This window comes from Ceratosolen solmsi, unplaced genomic scaffold, assembly GCF_000503995.2.
Source record: "Ceratosolen solmsi marchali unplaced genomic scaffold, CerSol_1.0 scaffold35, whole genome shotgun sequence".
In the NCBI taxonomy this organism is placed as follows: Eukaryota; Metazoa; Arthropoda; class Insecta; order Hymenoptera; family Agaonidae; genus Ceratosolen; species Ceratosolen solmsi.
In genome coordinates, this window is record NW_011948423.1 from 8826882 (window position 1) to 8849267 (window position 22386).

The 22386-nt window shown below is 25.2% G+C and overlaps 1 protein-coding gene across 2 annotated transcripts in view; it reads left to right on the forward strand.

Annotated features, from left to right (window-relative positions):
* Positions 1-22167, forward strand: part of Efa6 (Exchange factor for Arf 6) — a 31885-nt gene extending 9718 nt beyond the window's left edge. The window contains exons 2-14 of one of the 2 annotated variants that reach the window (XM_011499781.1): positions 10137-10203; positions 12592-12645; positions 13178-13508; positions 14438-15635; positions 15704-15942; positions 16077-16270; positions 16463-16655; positions 16744-16913; positions 16989-17205; positions 17286-17430; positions 17532-17675; positions 17774-17949; positions 22027-22167. In XM_011499781.1, the coding sequence (XP_011498083.1) occupies positions 10137-10203; positions 12592-12645; positions 13178-13508; positions 14438-15635; positions 15704-15942; positions 16077-16270; positions 16463-16655; positions 16744-16913; positions 16989-17205; positions 17286-17430; positions 17532-17675; positions 17774-17949; positions 22027-22048 (3150 nt within the window). In that variant the 3' untranslated portion in view covers positions 22049-22167. Of the gene's footprint in view, positions 1-10136; positions 10204-12591; positions 12646-13177; positions 13509-14437; positions 15636-15703; positions 15943-16076; positions 16271-16462; positions 16656-16743; positions 16914-16988; positions 17206-17285; positions 17431-17531; positions 17676-17773; positions 18118-22026 lie in introns of those variants that run through there. The other variant, XM_011499780.1, reaches the window with a different exon arrangement.
* The last annotated feature ends 219 nt before the right edge of the window (positions 22168-22386 follow it).

Consider the following 22386-nt stretch of genomic DNA (forward strand, 5'->3'; position numbering starts at 1 on the left):
ATAATTACTATATTTATTATTGCTAAATGATTCAATCAAGAAGTTATTGGGATAAAACACATAATATACTTAATATTAACATCAATGTTAAGTGGTTAAATAATTAATTAGGCATTGCAACAATAGCTCTGTTGGCGATAAACATATTTTTTGATAAAAACTTACATTCTTTATTGAAATGGTAAATCTTGTAGTTTATATTTACATTTCTACATAAAATAAATTAATTTCAAAAACCTATTTAAAGGCATCGAAATAGTTCGGCTAAAAGTCACATATAATCTGAACTAAAACTTGAAGTTTGAAATTTGTCATCGTAAATAGAAGTTGTTATATTATTTTTGGTATAGTAATATATGAGTTTAATTTAATACTATGAACTCAATTCTGACTTTATAAAATAATAGCTCCTTTGTTATCTGAACTTCGAATAGTAGATATAATTGAAAGTAAATATAACGATAAGTAAATAGATAACTGCGACGCGAATAAAACATTTGCATATATTTATTTTAAATTATATTTAATATACATGCCAACAAATTATATTATTAAAGTAAGTAAGGTCAAAAGTAGAATAATATAACGTTTTTATTACTGAATTGAATAATAAATAAAAATAAATATAATTTATATCTTAAATGAAATAGTATTAAAATTTAACACTATAAGTAAAGGATTCAACATTCTAAAATGTAATTTTTGTCCCTGAATTTTTATTAACGCTTGCGTAGTGAACATCCATATGCAACTCAACTAGCTTTATTTAAATATGTCATTAACTCAAAAACATTTCAGTTAATCTTGTTTACATGATACATAAAATGATACATTTATTTAGGTAGCGACTGCAAGACTCAATAATCAAATTTAGAGAAAGTAGTAATAGGCCGTAAGATGTTTGAACAATCACTTAAACGATAAAATAATCCACTTTTCATTTATGTGCAAGAGCGATTATCAAATCTTAATCTGATGATTCTTCAATATATAACAAAACCTTTCGAGATTTGCGACAAATAAAGTTTAGTAAGATCTATCAAAGACATTTTTTACGTTCACTTCAATATTTAAAATTTTTTACGTTCACTTCAATATTTAAAATTTTCCATCACAAAATAATTATGAATTTTATTTATCTAATTACATTTTTTACGTTCCTTTTCATATGTACATTGCTGTAAGAGACATGAATTGATATGATTGTTTTAATGTTCTTATGCCCATAGTATCCGAAATTCAAATAAATTATATTTGACGCCCTTGTAATCAAATATTGCAGTTAAAAATAAAGCATTTAAATTTTGTATATTTAAGAACAAAATTTCATATACAATATTCCAAGCAAAGTATATGTTTGATATCGTTCATTTTCGAAAATAATTCTTATGCTTATAATAGAAATATAATAGGGTTTTAAATGAATGTGAGTTAATGATACAAATGAGAAGTTTGTATTAATAATAACAGAAAGCTTTCAAAGATATAAAACATTCTGTGTTACAAAGTTGACATAAAATCTTCCTTTTATTTGTAAGCGTCGGTTTACGTTTTTTACTTCTTATGCTTAAAAAGTAGTGTGATTTAATTAAGGAATTCTACTTACTTTAATACATGTATCAATTAGAACCATTTGCAAAGAAACAATGTCTTGACATTAATATTTAAAGTATTTTACTAAAAACATAAACCGACATTTGTAAAGATAAAAACTGTAAAGACAATTGTAGGGTAAATTAGATAGATTATCAAATGCCTTTTTGAACTGTCTATAATAATTTAAACGCTAAATATAATTATTCCCTAAAACAGTTATAAATGATAAGGTATTTTTACATATGTATACGGTTTTGCGAGCATTCTTGTATTATATGAATGTAATTCCACCTTACCAATTATTTAAAATTTGAATGTCAATTAACGTTTTTAATTCATACGTTTATTTATATCTGAAATGTGAATAATCGGTGCTGTTTTTTCTTCTACATATAATTCATTTGAAATAATAAGATCTGTAATTAAAGATGTATTTAATAAATAACTTCTAATTTTGTAAGCATTTCCTACACATTTACATATGTAAATGTATATAAATGTATAATTGGTAAACTGAAGACTAAAAGAATAGGCTTGAGAAATTTCATAACGAGTAAATTTATCTATGTACCAGTAAATAAAAATGTGTAATATTTATATGGTTAGAAATTATTACTATAATTACTAATATTTAATTAATAATTATTTATCAATTATCAATAATTGATAAATTATTATCGTTACTATGTAGTTATAACTATGAAAAATTGTAATTTCAAAACAGATTTCGTTAATGGTATCATTTTTAAGCAGATTAACAAATTGAGAGGCTTCGGTAACTGAAGTTCGAGGAACATGGAAACAAAAGCTATATTATTATACAGTAATGTTTTTATTTTATTGTTTTTTTATATAAATGAGAGAGACAGTTAGAGAAAGTGCTTTTTACCGTATAAGCTCGTAAGATTTTATAATATATTAACCGTCAATTATTATCAAGTAATTAATGCAGTTTGTTTTTCTTCGACTGATGCAAAAGACATATTTTTGTTACATACAGGGTGAGACTTTTATGTAATCTATATTATTATCTACATGCTTCAAAAGTCCATATTTTATATTTGCTTTTTATTTTCTTAGTTTTTCGTGCATGAAACATTGTTGTCTTATAAAAGATTTTACGACGAATTGTTGAACTCAAAATAAAAAGATATATTATTTGTATAAAACTTTTTGCTGTCAAACGTTCTAATACGGATGCAGACCAGTTTTATTGATTAATAATTAGAGTAACTTTTGAAGTCTTTTTTGAAGTTACTTAAAAATAAATAAAAATTAAAGTACTACAAACAGAATATTTATTTATTTATATTATATTATAAATAATATAGAATCAGATTGATATTTTTAAGAATAAATACTTATTAGTAATATCAAATACCATATTGTATAAGCAATATATAATCCATTAAATGCGTCAAAAATTTAGGTACGACATTATAATTTATTAACGAGTAAAGTAATGTCAGTATATGATTTTATTATATAATCATTTTATTTTATTTGATTATAGTTTTTTTAATTTTATCATTTATTGTTACATAAAAAATACTGCCCGAATAAAAGATCATAATAAATTTGGAAAATATGAGTTTCATTTAATAATTATAAAGCTTATTGAAATTCTATAATTTATTAATTTAAGTGTAATGCATATAAATTAGTCAAAGATGATGCTATTATCAGTAAATTGCAGAATATTAGTACATACGCTTTAAATTTTTATATTAATTGTTCATGAATATTACGAAATGTTATATTATATGTAAAAATGTTACGCTTTGTACTACAAATATATATACTAAATATAACATTTGTAAACAAAACTTGCCAAAACGTATAATATAAATTAGTAAACGATGTAATTGAAAAAAACTAAAATGGATTAGAGACGAAATACAAAACTTTTTCTTTAACATTGTTTATCGTGATTATATAATTATTTTAAATAAATTCAAATCTAATTGTAAATTTTTTTTTCATTAAAAAATTTCAAAATGTACCATAATAAGCTTCTACGGTTAAATAATTTTCGTATAAAATCAGTGTTTTTGGTATGCATTTAATAAACATATCACTATAATATAAAAAGATATTCATAAAATATTTTACAATTCAAAGAATATTAATTCATTAGTCACCGTCAGTATTCATATTTATATCTGTGCTAAATCAATATTTGTATAATTTTACAATTATACAAATAATTTAATCTTATAATTTCGTATAATTAAATCAAATATATTAAGCTAAACTTATTAATGTAAATATATCTAAAAGTTTTCTAGAAAAAAATAATCTATTGTATATAAATTAGAACAATCTTGTAAAGTATATATTGAATATACAGATAGTGAACAGGAAATAAATTTTGCAAAGAAAGTTTTTGTAAACTTTTTTTTCATGAATATTTGTTGATAAAAGGACATTAATCGTTCTTAATAAACTGTAACATATTTTATTTTATTGATTTGAATTAAAAATTTCAAAATACTACAAATATGGCGTGATATATATTTTATTTTATTTTAATTTTATATTGTTTAAAAAACATTTTCAAAACATTTGTACAGTTTTGAATCTGAGCATTGGAGATTCAAATAGGGTAAAAAAATTAATCTATCTTTATGTTTGAAGATTTAATTTAAAACATTTTTGCTAGTACAGTAAACAGTAAATCGCCTGTTTTTAATATATGGAAAAATAGGTTTTTTGAATACGATTACAAGCTTTTTAAATTATCAAATTAACTTTTTAATATTTCTATTATTATTTTTTTCTTGTTAAATTTTATATTCTTCATAATCGTAATATTATTTGTGAATTAGACATACTGTATAATACTTGAATTTGAAAATTATACTAATTTACAATATATTATAAAGTGCATACCCAGTATATAATATACAATACAGTTAAAAACCCAAGTTATTAATCTTCAGAACATTCAATTATTGGACCAATTATTCGTATTTGAAAAAAAATAATATAACAATTATTTGACACACAGACATCTTTCAAAATAAATTTTCTTACTATCTAAATGCTTCATCACACCTTACATTACAAAGTTATGCAAACGCTACTTTAGAATGTACGATTAAGAACAAATTCAGTTATATAATTTATAGAATTCGCATTAGCTACGGTAAGAAGCTACTCTGATACGACTCACATCCTATAAATAAAAGTATTGGGATATGCATTTCATATTAGGCATAATTGTTTTTCATATTAGAGAAATATTCTACTTGGATAACATCTATGAGTATCTTTGGATCGATAAAATTGCCACGTACAGCGAATATTGCGCGCGACGCCCATTGAGAGCCACACCTTTACTCTTCTCGCTCTCTCTCTCTCTCTCTCTCTCTCTCTGTCTCTCTCTCTCTCTGTCTCTCTGTCTATCTGTCTGGCTTTCGTGTGATACATGAACTCGTAATTGCGTAGGTCGGACTTCCGTCCATTGAGGTGAGTTAAGTAACTTGGCCAAAATTGATCTGCATAGTTTAATAACATTTTAATATTCATATTAATATTAATTTTTTTGTATACATATTATTTAATCTCAAATGTGTTGAAAAATAATATTAGATATACTTATGGAAACGATAATTATTCATATATTCTATTTTTCATTTTATTTACAAAAATTCTAATGTCGACTTTTTAAATTTACTTTACTTTAAATTAACTTTTAAATTTCATATATATCTATTACATATATAACATAAATTAAAATTTGTTAAATTAAGTAAAAATTTAAATCCCAAATCTTAATTAAAAATAGATAAAATTATTTTCAATAGGCATTAGTGATATTAGAATTATAATAAATTTTAGAAGTAATTTTTATTAATATACTTTAATGTTAATTGTATTTTGAAAATTAAAAATTTTTTTATTGGTTCATTTAATTTGAATATTTATAAGCAATCATTTGACATAAAAAGAGTTACACATATAAGTTATTTTTATTTGTAATTATGTTAAATGAAATTCTATTTCTTCGATTGAGTGATTATGTACAGTTTAATTATTGCTTACTATGTTAAAGTATGTTTAAAATAATATTATCTTTATATTAGATGAGTTTTTATACGTAATTCTAATTTGGCTAATTCTATTTTTACACGATTTTATTGATTTCTGATTCATGAAATACTGTCACTATCGGAGATCGTGTGCTATTCATGTCGCTATTAAACATTAATCTGGTAGACACTAAGCGATTAATTACACTATATTTTATTTATAAAGAGTGTTTGAGCCTGAATTAATATGCGTTTATAATTTGTTATAAACTTTTAGTAAATCATTTATTCGCATAATAAATTGTTTATTCACAGATTATGAAAAAATCTAATTAAATTATTGTAAATAATCAATTTATCGCCTGTTTTATCAATTCCTAGTTTATAATCTAATTTAATACAGTAATTATTTTTATTGAAATATCATTATCGTACAGTTTCCAAAATACAGAGAAATGCATTTTTTAATATTTTTTTTAAAGAAAAAATAGAAAATATTAAATAACAATTTATCATTAGAATTGCTATTTTGCTTGTTTATTTTAATATTTAAAAAATATAGCTAAATAGACTTGGAGAATAAATTGTAAATCATATTTACTAAAAATGATATTAACGTAAAAGTGCTCAGACTTAAATAATTTAGATGGAAGAATAAGAAGAAGAATAAGAAAAGATTTCAAAATATCTATTGTTTTAAAACCAAATATTTAATGCAATACCTTTTTATTCACCGTCACTACAACTATTCTTAAATTATGTTTTTATTTAAGTACTTTTTATTTCTAAATAATGTCTTCATTATCTTTAAAAACATTAAATTTATAATTCGATGTTTCAAGATTTTACTTGTATACGATCACCTTATTCCTAATCAGTAATTTTAGTCGATTATTATTTTGCGAAAGATGGTTCAGAGTTCAATAATTAATTTTATGCCAGACATATAGTCATACATGCATTTCTTTTCCATAATTTAAATGTCTGAATTCTTGTATTATAGCACAATACATTCGATTATTGATATTTATACCATTTATAAAACTTACTATCTAACGATATGAATTTATTATTGTCATACAAATTTTGTATTTTTGATAAATTTATTTGTCTGATTGATATACACATATACATATCGAAACTTAAAATATAATCGAAAGCTAAACAATTTTATATTTTAATAGATGATAGAGGATACTACATTTAGAAATTAAGACACAAGATATATTAATATATATATATATATATTAATCTCTCTTTATATATAGATACATAGAGAGAGAGAGAGAGAGAGAGAGAGAGAGAGAGAGAGAGAGAGAGAGAGGAATCGACAGAGAGAAAATTGATTATTTAATCAGCTTTTAAACATCGAATATGGACTCTTACATTATTTTTTAAGATGTTTTCTTATGCATTTAAACGATGGTATCTTATGTCAATTTTTTCTGGTTATTATGATCGATATCATTTTATGATGAAAATATTAAGAAAATATTACATTTTTCTATTCTATTGAATGTATCGATATAATATAAAGAAAATGGATATCAGCGTTTTTCATTACCATAGAATTTGATTTTCTCTTTTCTGTAATAAGCTAAGTTATAATTTTATAAGCTCCGTTAATAAATCAATATTTTATTGTTTTTAGCCAATTTGTTTCTTAAATTTGTATAATTACTTAAACTATTTTATTATGGGGAGGCGGAGAATGTATATAGGGAAACATCTTTCGTTTATATTTCACAAATGAGAATACCAATACAATAATACGAAATAGTGATTAATGAACGATGTTAAATATTTAGTATTATCACATGTAATTTCATTCTGCTAATTTATCTATCCATGCTGAAGGTATCAGTAAGAATATTAAATGTTTAATTTAGTATTTAAGTACTTATTTTATAAATATTTAAATGCTAAATTAAAAATTCAATTCGTACTAATTAATCAATTGAAATATTGTTTTTAATAATATTGGTCAATCGAGGAAATAATTAAACACTATAATATTAAGCTATCAAGAATAAAAATTTCAGATTTGTTTATTATTTGTTTTCGGCTATTCTTTAATCATTGTGTTCAAAGTATATTATATGCTATAACAGATCTTTAGATTTTACGACGGATAAAAAATAAATATTAAAAGTGTCTCGTGCATAATCGTCACTCAGTACAATCGCAATATAGAATTATATGATAAATGCAGGTATATTAGGTATGAGAAGGAGAACGTAGAGCATTCTACGCTATGAATATAAGAGATCATCGCCAGCAACAACGACCCTTGCAACGAAAGATATCTATCATGCTAGAAACTATGCTATGAAAATAAGTCAAACGAAACGATCGATAGTTGCAGACTCACATGCTGGCAATTTGACATTCTGCGCTCCCTACTTCATCTATACAACAAATACAAGAAAAGATATATATATATATATATATATATATATATTCATAACAAGTATTTCTTAATTTTTCTAATTCCACTTTTCTCTCTCTCTCTCTCTCTCTCTTTCATTTGCTATCTGTATTTACTGAAAGATATCTTCTAAAGATATATTCTTTTAATTATTACACATCATAATACATAAACACAGGATTGCAATATTAGATAATTATAGAATTTAAATTTGATTTCCAGAACACTGCCATATAATAAAACTCTAATATTATATACAGAGTTTCTTTGTATTATTTTGTTGTTACACGTTTGTTGTGTTATTAAAACTCTAAAATACAGTTTAGACTTTGTATATATGAATGATACTTATTTCTCATAATACAACCAAGTGTGTTTAGATAATTTGAATACTAATTTTTATTCAATAACGTTTATTATTCGACAAATATTATTATAATTTTATATGAAAAGAAATTCTTCCTTATTTGTAAATACATTGTATAACAAATATGTATATGTTTTAAAATTATTATTAGTATTTTATTATAATAAATATTGTAATGATACGTAATGTACTTATTCTTAGCAATAAATTCATTGACTAGAAATAATTGTAAGAGTAATATTTTGTAATAGAAATATTTAAGAAAATGTATATTTTTGTAAATCTCAATTTAGAACTAAATTTAGATATTTAGTTTTAATAAATACAAAAAACATTGTACAAAAAATGAACCTATAAAATACTTTATTAAAAAAATTTTTAGTTACAAAATGAAAAATTATTTAAATTGATTATAGTTTTATTTTTTCACGATTAAATAATAAAATTGATGTTAAGAAAACTGTATAAAATTAAAAATAAATATTGACTATACAAATTAAACAGTTACAATTAAACTAATAAATAAACAATTAAAAGGAATAAAAAACATAAAATCGAGAGAAACTAATTAAACATTTTTTAATACATTAAGTATATACAAATAATAATTTTGGTTTTAAATTATACATTGAATAAAGTTTTTGTTCAATTATATGTTATTAATATATTAAATTGATGGCAATAAACTTAATACATAAATATATAATATTATTTCTAAAGAATAAAAATAATAACAATTTAAATTATAAACTAAGAAATTTTAAACTAAGTACGATTAAACAATTTTCATACTTAAAATTAATGAAATTGTTTTATAGATAGGTCCTCTAGCCTATGTTGAAGGTTAAATATATGATAAATTTAATAATTATTGACAGTGAAATTAGGCATTTACCAATAACTCATATATGACACTTACCAGTTGAATTGAGTGACTATTTTTTACGCTTACATTACCGATAACGAAGAGGTTAAAGGTAAATTTCATATTACACAGTATTGGAAAACATTCTTATAAATTGCAATATTGACAACTTGATGATCTGAAGAGTTATATTGTTAATAATATTTATAGTTGTATATAGAACTATATTTTGGATTCAGGCATAATATTTTATTTAATTTCTTTAAATATAAAATAAATTATATAAAATATATGAAGTTATATCAGTACATCAAGCGCACAAACATGCAACTGACACAAAAAGAATACCTGTGCATTGATATACTGACATTACACTCAATTAACGACATAATCTCTAGTGCTTTCTCCTAACCTTAGATGATTACTTAGAATTGATCGTGCAAAATGTATGTATAAATAAATACTAACATTAATTATGTTTACACTAACAATATCCCTAGACATTTAATATAAATGATATAAATGATATAAATGATGAATGTATTTTTTCCGAATGAAAAATAATTAAAAATGTAACTTTTTGTTTTTTTTTATTTATTATTTTTGTAAAAGACTGTTTATAAAATAGTATACATTTGTGAAAAACGAAAACTGTAAGTGTAAAAGTTGGAAAAATAAAATATTTTCCTAGTAGATAATTACATAAATTCTTTCATAATTCAATGACTACGCATTGAGTATATAATGACTGTAATTGCGAATAAATTTATGTTTTTAAAGATATTAAATATCTGAATAGTAACGTTGAAAATATAACAATAAAAATTAAATAATTATATTTTACAGGTCGAAGCTGGAGATGTTATAATAAAGATAAACGACGTCGATGTTAATCGTTTGAGTACTAAGGAAGGTAATTATTTACATATTAATTATGTTTTATATTAAATGCAAATTCTTTTTATTAAAAGAAAATTTGAGATTTTTCTCTGGTAACTTATTTTTTAATTATTATGTAATTTAAAGTATAGATGAGAAAATGAGTTACAATTTTTCACAAAAATTAGACATAACTGAATTAGATTTATATTTTTGAAAGATACAGATAGAGAGAGAGAGAGAGAGAGAGAGAGAGAGAGAGAGAGAGCGTATCTATAAATATTTTAAATATAAATATAGTAGAATTTTGTATACAAGTGAAATTTGTAATTTTATAAGATTAAAATGATTATAAATTAAAAATATCACGAATAGTGCCTTCATTTATGCTAATACTTTATTGAAATAATTAATAAATTCATTATGAAACTAGTAATACTTAGATATTTCCAGTTATTCTCAAATACCGAGCATACTTGATTATTAATATGCCCTCTTAACACATTTATATCAACAGTATATAAATATTAATTTATACCAATAAAATATAAATTTATATTTTTAGGGAAAATTTTTAAAAGAAGTTATACGTTAAATAACAAAAACTATAATCAATTAACATAGGTCTATCACTTCACATTATTATTTCTAAATAAAGGAAATTTTGCATACCATTATCATAAAATAACACTTTCATTCTTAAAAGTAATGAAAAGAAAATGCTTATTAATAATACGACCAAATTTGCAAGTGTTGATCTATTATATAAAAAAAGATAATGAGGATACAAATACAATTATCAAATACAAATATCAATATGCAAATAAAAATACGGCAGAAGGTAACATAGAGTTGTAATATTGTTAAAACGTTGTACAAAGTAACTATCTGATGGCGGACACAACCGATGCACTAGAATTAATAAGACGTAGGTAATGTTAATACGATAATAAATGCTTTTAGGTAAATCGGTTAACCCGCATCACAGCATATCGCAGAACATCATTACTATCAGGATTCTAAAGTGCCGTATATTGCCATTTTTCGAATCATAGCAGTAATGGGAAACAATAGAAAGACTGGTAAGATACGAAACATAGGCTTGTCATCCCAAGGATTGGTCTGGTCCGATTATCCCGTCGAATAGTAGTGATAAACAAAGTCTAATTTTAATTTTCCGATTGTAATTAGTATTTTAAATTGAATTCTTTAGAAAATATGCAGTAGATAGTATACAGCGCGTAAAAAATAGTACAAACTATATTTCAAAAATTGATAATAAATTCAATTCATAATGTAATTACAATTGTTGTGATTTTCGTTATTGTCGCCGTCATCATTGTTATCGTTATTTCCACTGCTGCCGCCGCTGCTGCTACTTACTGCTATTGTTGTCGTTGTCGTTGTGTTGTTGTCATTATCGTCGTCCTTGCTATTGTCGTTGCCGTTATTATCCTTGTTATCGTTGTTGAAACACTTTAAAAAGAAGAATATTGAAAACTATATATGAAATTAAAAACATAAATATTATTAAGTAATATTTATAAGTGAAGTTCAGTTTTAATAAAGAACCATTTATGTCAAAAGGCTTGAATCGCTCTTATTATATTTTCATTGTAGTCGTTTAATATAGAAGATATGTATTCTTACAACATATTATTAATATAAAATATATAATTATTAATTCTAATATAAATCGCAAATGATTTATTGGGTTCATATTTTCCATATCTCACGCATTGAAAAAAAGTAGATTTTTTAAATCTAACCACATATTCCTTTAAGTCTTTAAACTCAGGTTTGGCTAGGTTTTAATTTAATCACCAGCTAACTAGTCAGTTTATTTTACCGAGAAAATAAACAATTATACAAAGAAATACTACTAATTCGTCTCTTTTAATCAATTACTTAACCAGTACAAATTTAACTAAATGACTACAAATTCCTAATACATGACCTGAGACTGTTTATAATATGAATAGTATTCAGATTTGATAATTTATTATTTATTTTCCATTATATTTGTAAATGATTACAAAATAAAGCATGGTATTAATAAGTAATAAAAAAAGCAAGTGAAAATATAAACAAATGAATAACTAATTGTAAATATGTTTTACAATATTATCGGTTATTTATGCAGTATTTATGAGGTTTTGGCTAATTTGCATATTTTTCTATTTTCAATTTATTTTTATTCAAAGTAAAAAAAATTTTAGAATGTAATATGTAAGTAAAGTTACTACAGGCATAAATTAAAAAAACTCACTTATTAATATATTTACATCGTTAAATTGATCCAACATATAGAAGTGTATTGTTTTTTACGATAACGATTAAAAACTATTAATATATGAGTGATGATAGAAGGAGGAAAGACTCACGTAAATCTTAAACGCCTGTATCTTTGTTTTTGTTTCAGTTTTAAAATGTCTCCGGCTCTCGTCCGACCCTGTCATCTTAAAGTTGCGGAGGGGTAAGCATACTCATTATCTCCATTTTTTCTTCATTCTGCATTATTCTCTAAATAATTGCACTTTTACAATCTTCAAATTATATAAAATATTGAAATATCAGAAAAAGTGTTTCTATTTATAAGAATATAAGCAGTTTCTTTAAATTAAACTTAATATGTTGTACTTTCTTCAAAGCATACTGAAATAATCTTAAATTTCATGAGCACAATAATCAAGATACAAATCGTGATATCATATAACCAAAGAACGTTACTTTATTGTAAAAAAAAATTGAAATTATTAAGGCTATTTTAATCTATTTTCCGGTATACAATACTTTGCTTCTATCTAAAACTTGCAAGTATCAATTCATACAAAAACTTACGGTTATAAAACCGGAATCATCTTTAATTTCAAGATATTTCTGTTAATTCCAATAATCAGAAACCTTCCATTTTTAAGAAAAAAGAGTGGACGTTATTTTTTATATCAAAATCTTGAACATTATCGATTTACATAGTTAAGGTTTATATAAATTTCTTGACTGCGTAGATCCCGACATAAAAGCTCACGTGCGGCGATTACTTTCACCGGCAGAAACAGTGAGCAAAGATTCCGAAAAACGAGAACAGCGATCCCTTGATATCTTACATAGGAAATCGTCACCTACCTCACCAGAGTCTGTAGTCGATCCATCCCAGCAACAACTAAAGACGAATTATTCTTCTCACTCACGTAGCAATGGTTCATGTAGCGATCCTTCAGGCTCATCCGATCTTGAGGTCCTTATACCTCATCAATTTGATAGCTTCAAGGAAGAAGAGCGCATGCAGTGGGAACCATTGGCTGCTGATATGTTTACCAAACAAAAGAATCCGCCCAGGTACTTTAATCATATTAGTAAATGTTTTCTAGTTTATTTTTTCCCTATTTCAACATCTTTGACTTCCAACTTATCCTTTTATTCTTTATTTTATTTTAGTAAGATATTAATCAATCTCTAGCTATAATTTTTTTATTTTTTTATCCTTTTAACTGCTTTCAACATCGACTACTGAAATATCTAAAAAATTCTAATTTAAAACATATTAGAAATATTAAAAAATACGCAATCAGTGTTTAAGATATTAATTTATTAATAAAAATATATAATTAAAACAATATGCAATAACTGAAATAATTAAATTTAGCAGTTGTAGTTTAAAAGAATAAAAAAAACTTTTACAAAAACAATTTTAGGTTAATGTATTACTGGAAATTTTAATAAAAAGTTGCTAGTATTAAGTTAAATGAATTTCTTTATTAAATTGAATAGCACGTTGAAGATTAAATTTATAGAAACATGCATTTCAATTTTAAGGTTTTTATAATATATTTTATTATTATTAAATCTATTATAAATATAAGGTATTATTATATAATGTGTATATAAATATTTATTTATAGTTATAATAAAAATGAATATAATTATTTCTTATAAAGTGTATTATAATATTTCTAAAGCCATTTTGTTATGCATTAAAATGATCTTTATAAGTTAACATATCTTAAGAATTCATTATTGCTTTTTATAATATTGATTAAAGAAAAATGTAATATATTAAAGATATTCAAGGTAGTCATAATTGCTTATATTTAATCAATAAAATTGAATTTTTTAACTCATTTCTTTTTCAGTTAAGAGTTAAAAAAAAATTGAGCATTTTCTTTCTCTGTTGATTGACCGAAAATAAGATGTTTACTAATTATTTATATTAAACTAGTGCTTTCATTCACATAATGAGTACCAAATTTCTACGTTACTAAATACAGGTTTGAGGCGTACATGATGACGGGTGACTTAATGCTGAACCTTTCACGCACTCAACAAAGCAGTGGTTTTCTACCGAAGCACCAAAAAAAGGTTGATTCATTGAGGTACAACAACCACCACACTCATCATCATCATCATCATAATCACCACAATAATCATCACTACCATAACTCGTTACCCACAAGTCCCAACGAAACAATGGGTCATCGTCGTACCGGAAACTCGAGCTCAGTTAACAGTTCACCTGTAGGGTTAAGCAAGCGTGAGGCCTCCGATATGGCTTCAGGCCAGGCTCAAGTTGGTACTCAATCCATGGGCTATACCTCCAATTTCGTGCGCACTTCCAGGTCTGAAGACCACCTACAATTTCAAAAGGATCCCTCGATGTCTGCTGTAGACGTCGACATTGATGATGATGTGACCTCCTCACTTAATACTCTTCTGGACACACGTGCTGAAAATTGTGGCCCCGAATTATCGAACGAGCGCATTGTCTGGACATACAATGCCCCCGTGAGCTCAGCCTCTGTGGGCTCCCACTCCTCTCATTCCTCGGATGCCGGCTCCCAATCTTTTTGCCGCTCCTCCAGTTCAAGCTCCTCCACAGAGGGAACAAGTCCCCAGCGATCTCTCTCGCCAGCCTCCCCAACCTCGGTTTCATCATCCGTCATGTCCTCCAATTCTGACTCCCGTAGGTTCCCTTTACCGGCCCAGTCAGCTCCAACGTACTCACATCCGCCAGTCTTTCTGGCGACCAATGGTGATTTGAGCCAATCCGAAGTCTTCAGCAATATGTCCAGTCCAGATTATAATGACGAGGAGACGATGGATATACTGAGCGCACGCGACATCATGATGATCAGCGATCCAAGCGACAGTGACTCAACGATACTAGCGAGCGAGCCACCACAACGACGAGTGAAACAGCGTGATCATCAGCAGCAACAACAACAGCAACAACATCCGCAACAACAACAACAACCACAGCAACATGTACAGCAACAAGATGAACAGCACAGGATAGTGATTCAAGTAAAGGGCCCAGAAAAGGATATTGGAAGCTCAAGACACGCGAGTCCACGACAGCCTAGACGAAGACCAGTCAGTGTAAACTCTGACTCAGAGAGAATGTTGCAAAATTCGCCAAATGGACAGCAAAGAAATAATGGCGTCATGATTGAGTATCAGGGTTATCAGGTGAGTTAAACATTCATGACAACATGACATTCGTATTTAACGCTTTATCGATTGAACTTTTGAAAAAGGAACTCAGGGATTTTGAAGACGAACGCGAACAATATAATCTTTCTAATTGCGAAGATCAAAAACAGAGCGGAATATCGCCACCGCATTCGGCTGACGAAGAGAGTGATATCGAAAGCTTACACAGTTTTCACTACAGTCCAAAGGCAGTTGATTTACCTTCTGCTGTCAGATTAGCTAAAAGATTATATTCTCTTGATGGTTTTAAGAAATCAGACGTTTCGAGGCATTTAAGTAAAAAGTAAGTGCTTCCTGTATAAGGTATTTCACTTCATGTATATATATATATATATATATATATATATATATATATATATATTACAATGAAATTTGGAAACAATATTTAATATTATTGTTTGAATCTTATTTTTATAGTAACGATTTTAGCAGAGCAGTTGCTGAAGAATACTTGAGATATTTTAACTTTGAACGGGACACGCTGGACGTGGCTCTCAGAAAGTTCCTTGCTCAGTTTTCATTGACCGGAGAAACGCAAGAACGAGAGCGCGTTCTTGTCCACTTCTCCAAGAGGTATCTCGATTGTAACCCTGGATCCTTCAATTCTCAAGGTATATTTACTTTATAGTTATATAATAAATAATACATCTAACTTAAAATAATGAAAATAATCGTAAATCATCAACATTCCTTGACTTATAGATTTTTAGATCTAATGCTTGCAAGCTTTACAAAAATTCTTTCTTAATTTTCATTATAAATTACCTACCCCATATAAATTTAGTTTTACGTTGATATTTTAGATGCTGTCCATACGTTAACGTGTGCTATAATGTTGCTTAATACCGATCTTCATGGTCAAAACATTGGTAGAAAAATGTCGTGTTCAGAGTTTATAGAAAATCTTTCAGAACTTAATGATGGCGATAACTTTCCGCGAGAAGTATTAAAGCAACTCTATAATGCGATTAAATCATTTCCACTAGAATGGGCGCTGTAAGTAAAACAAGAAAAATACGAACTTAATTAATAATTTATTATCCCCAAAATTTTATTCACATGGTTTGTTATTGATGGTTTACAGTGACGAAGAGGGTGACGAAGTTGCTTCTCAAGCAATTCAACAAGGAGACAATACAATCATAACTGGAACGGGAAATCCATTTCTTGATGTGCCAAATGTTACTGGTGCTACAGAATTTAAAAAAGGTTACGTCATGCGCAAGTGCTGTTACGATGCCAATGGAAAAAAGAGTAATATTAACTCTACTCATGTCAATTATATCACCTAATCAATAATAAGCTTCTTTAATAATATTTGTATTTCAGCTCCGTTTGGAAAAAGAGGATGGAAAATGTATTATTGTACATTAAGAGAACTTGTATTATATTTGCACAAAGATGAACATGGCTTCCGTATTGACAATTTGCATAATGCTATTCGTATTCATCATGCACTAGCAACGAAAGCGTCAGACTACACAAAGAAACAGCACGTTTTTCGATTGCAAACTGCCGACCAAGCTGAATATCTTTTTCAAACTAGGTATTATATTTTCAGACTTATTCATGATAATCATGTTCATTTTTAATAATATATAAATAATATATTTTATAAATTCTTAGTGATTCTAAAGAATTACAGTCTTGGATAGATACAGTCAACTTTGTTTGTGCCAGTTTCTCCTGTCAGCCACTTGCCGGTGCAGTAGGTTCACAACGAAAGTTTCAACGGCCTTTGCTTCCATGCAGTCATACAAAATTAAGTCCAGTGAGTTTAATGCAATTCAATGTAGACTTCTCGATAATGCAAAGTATTTATCTATTGATTTTTTAATGTTCACCCGTAAATTTATACTTAAATATATTTAGAGAGAACAGCTTCGTGATCATGAGGAAAGAGTAAATAAGTTAGAGATTGAATTAGACGAACATAGACATCATCCACCAGAAAGGGGTGTTAAAGCTCTCGTGTTCCAAAATTATAAAGAAAAAGACGCGTATTTACATTATGAGGTACATTAAGCTTTTATCCAGCTTAATCTACAGTTTATCTATTAATAAACGTAAAAATTTATGTATCAATAATTTACGAAATTTATGTGGTGTTTTAGCTTAAAAGGTATAAAACTTATGCATATTTATTACGATCAAGGCTTGCATATTCAGAAATTGAACCATCCTTGGCAGAGAGCAGTATTGGAGAAGTGGATGAAAGTAATAGTGCTTTTATGAATATTGATATGGCACTAGTGCCACCTCCGGTTCCAGATCGACCAGCCACAAATAGGTATAGTTACAGGGCTGCCATTTATAATCGTAATCTATTAAATGGTCAGGATTATAGTGGGGACATTGGTTGACGTGTAATGGGTGTCTTTATAGCATGTGTGGTCTAGTCTTTTATACTTACGCAGTTGCTTAACCAGTAGCAGTTATTTAAAAGAAATCATTTTCATTATAGTAGTATAGTAATAATAAAAGTTAATGAAGTTTAATCGTTATTTATTTTAGATCACATGAGACTATCGAATCACTAATAAAATATTTATTTAAATGAAACTGATTTTTTATTTAATCGATGAGTTCTTTAAATCGGAATTAAACTTTAAGAAACTGCATCTGGATCCTGCGTATTTGGATTTCTAGTCCAACTTGCCAGTGATTAAGTTGGTGGATGGATCAGGGCTTAAAACTAATATAATACAGTATTGTACATTGATTACTAATAAAATTTAACAAATTAATATATATTTGGAACCTTTAGGTTTTATGTATTATAAATACATAATATTCAAAATCTTGTACCTTGTGCTAATAATGCTATTGATCTTCACAACTTACTCTTTATTAATTAAAATTTAAAAAGCATAAAATTTATTAAATACTAATAATTAATTGCAATAAAAGTTAAAACTATAAGACATTCAATGAAAAATTTTCAAATGTGTTCATTCCTGGATTAATAACATTTAATAGTTAGCATTAGATATTATTCCTTCCTTATTTATCTATACAATTATTTAAGAAAATTTATGTTTAAAATTTTAATTTTAGAATTATGACCCTTTTTACACACACACACACACACACACAAAACACACACAAAACACTTTCTAATTATTACTTTATTTTATTTCATTTTATTTCATTAAAAATGATTAATAAATGTAACAATATGTACTTTGTTATTTTTTGAATGTCATATTTTTGCTATTTTTATAATTATAGAGTTAATGTTTAAAAATCTAAAATTGAACACGAGGAAAATCTTTTATATATTAAAATATAATAGTATTCTGTTAATCAAATTTATTTGTACCATAAGTTAAATAGTGTTAAACTCATTCTAATGATAAATTCAAGTTTAATAAATAACCACACTTAATTATTTGAATCTGAACAATATATTATAATTGCTTTACATGAATGAACTTTACAAAAATTATAAAATTCATTTTTATCTTTAAAGGGTGTCTAAATTAAAAAATCAAAATTAATATTTTTAGTAATTTTTTTGTAAAATTAAATTAGCTAAACAACTAATGTCCCCTACCAATATACTAATCACAATTAGGATGTAAAATTAATTGGTAAATAATGCAGAGATATATAATATCTTCCATGATTAAAATATTAATTTATTATTTGAATTTTTTGTTTTATCTTGTCAACACAAGATTCTTATTCTTTTCTTTTCTTTTTTTAAAATATTCTTTTTTAAAATAAAAAGTTGCTTTTTACGTTCACATATAGTAATAAAATTCAATTTCATTTTCTCAAAGTACCTTTAAACGTTAAAAAGAGTAGATTAATAGTTAAAAATTGAGATTAAAGCTTTTAATGCGATGTATCTTTTATATATTTAAGTTAACAAGGCTGTGTAAAGTTGTATATTTTCCATAATAATAATTTTATAATTGAGTTTGTGTTAAATTTAGATTAAATTATAACTCTAATTATTATTTCTTTTAAGCGGAAAGAAATAAGAAAAATTTATTATGTACTTTTAAGATATTCGTTTAAGCTCTTTAATTACAGTACTTCTATGTATGTTTTTCTTATGAACTGCAGAGCCAAAGTATTTCTTAAGACTTGAGTTAACATAGAAAAAGATAAGACTGGAATAGCACTTGATGAATTTTGAAATATGAGCGTTTATTGATACGAATTCTTTTTTAAAATTTGTAAAGTTTAGAAATTATTTCTATCTATTTTGTTGAATTTCAAATTATATATATTTAACTTTATAAAATGTTATTCTACTAATTATTTGTCTAATAATACACGTTTTTGTGTATAGTGGCTCTTTGTAAGCTAATTATAAGTGATATAAAAGAATTTATTTTAAATTAATAATGATAAATAGGTAATGTCACTAAGGAAATTAGTGTTTTTGAAAAATATTTATCGATAAGAAGTTGCTTTCGTTTTCATTTTTTACTCTTTTTATGTAAATATAAAAATTTATTAATTTGTCGAATTGATACTTCCGAAATCTTTAAAAGTATTTTAAAAAGTAGAGTCGTATATATTGTATAAAATGCATTTGAAAAAATAAATTATAAATTTTTGCATAAGTTTATATTTTGTATTAAGTAATTTTATTGGTTGTTCATAATATAACTTATTTTATATTCATTCATACTACAAAAATACTTTCTTATAAATTCTTTTTAATATTTAAAAATTTTCAAATTATTTATGTAATATTTGATTTGTATATTTAAAAAAAAATGAATTAGCTTACAAAGGCTTAGATTAGAATAAAATTTATGAGATTCCTTGAAATTATTAATAAAGAAATAGTCCAGATCTTAAATGAGTCTTAAAATTTACTTATATAAAAATATGTGAATTCTTTTTGGTATTATAAAATATTGAAACATTTTTTAATATTTATGAAGAAAACAGTAACCTTAATCAATATATAAAAATTTATAGTATAATTATATTACTTTATTTTAGATATCTTTAAATAAATTTCTTATTTATCATAATTACAATTATAATTTTAGATAATATTATCTATGATTGATAAAGAATTAGTAAAAATATTCTTCCGTAATTTTGAACATTTTAAGGTTCATAATTTTATTAATAATTACAAACTAATAATAAAATATGAAACCCTTTTAAACATTAATAATCTAAATTTGGGAAAAAATATAATTTTTTATAATTGGAAAGCTTGAAATAATTAATAACAATTATGGACTTTATGGTAAATAACTAGTCTAAATCATGACTACTTGTTATAACATATATTATTGGTAGAAGATAATACAAAAAGAATCTAGATAAGTTTATGATTGTCCTGTTTTGTATTTATAAGTTTTATGATTTTTGTAATGAAAAGTTGGAACGTAGATACATCTTTTGTATACCTTTCTTATTATTCTTTAAATATATGTAATTTTGTATGCCGGTGGCCAATATTCAGTGATTGCGATATAAATCTAAATAGTGATTGCGATATAAAGCTACATAATAAACTTCTTGTATATAAGACTGTAATATATGTGGATAATATAATATGAAATAAAGATCAAATTAAAAATTATACAGATATTTGTGTACGCGACCTGTGAAATCTTTATTTATGCTATTTTAGCCGTATTAGTTGTCGGTATTGCACGCTTAATTTTAAGTAAATATTATCTAAGTTATATTAATTTATTATTGACAAACTAATGCACTTAACAAAGCATGTGCATATCTCTCTAATGCAAAATTAACAAATCTGAGTAATAAACGTATTCTCTATCCAATAAGTGAAGAATGTCATCGTCTATAAAATTATTGTGATACGTGATTAAAGTTGAAAAAAAAATTTTTACTAAAAATAATTCTATTTATTATAATTTTATATTTTCTTTATATTTGATAGTATTTAATAGCCGTTTTGTGTTTTAATGAAAACATTTATTGTATGTTGTTGTTTTAAAATTATTAAAAATTCTATACATATATATACGAAAATATCTATAAATATTTTATTAATATTACAATTAAAAAAAAAAACTCGATATAATAGTTCCTAATAATAAATTTTAATCATTTTTAAAAATTAGACGAGATTAAAGAAAAGTATTTATCAATGTTAGAATACTATGGTATTGATGTGAATATTCATAAATAGATTTATAAAATCTATTAAATTGAAAAGTTAAATATTATTGTGTACAATGAATATAATTATTTACATGTAATTGACCACGAATAGATTAAAAAATTATTTATTTTTAAGAAAAGCTATATATAGTGAGGTTGATCATAATAAATGAAAAAAACTAAGTAATATTTGATAGAAGGCTATTACTTTAGTAATAATGTGTTTGACATAATTATTTCTTACGTGCGACAGGGTTGACTTGGCAACGTCTTGAGTATTCGACATTCCAGCTGTTTTTCTGACTTCATAGGAGTTTACTGCATCTCCATCATTCTACTTCGTATAGATTGTACAATCACAAAAATGCTAGTATTAATGGGTAATTTAATTAATAAATTCGTAAGAATTTAGTACTTTATAATTTGAATTAGTTATTAATTTAAAAAAAAAGAAGTATGAAAGTGCTGGATTTAGTCATGAAAATTAAGCAATTATCTGTAAAACAAAATTGTCTAATAAAAAATTCATTTGCTTACAATTCCATGAAATTTTATGCATAATGATTATAACATATAGTGAATAACAAAATAATTGTTATATTGGTTAAAAAAA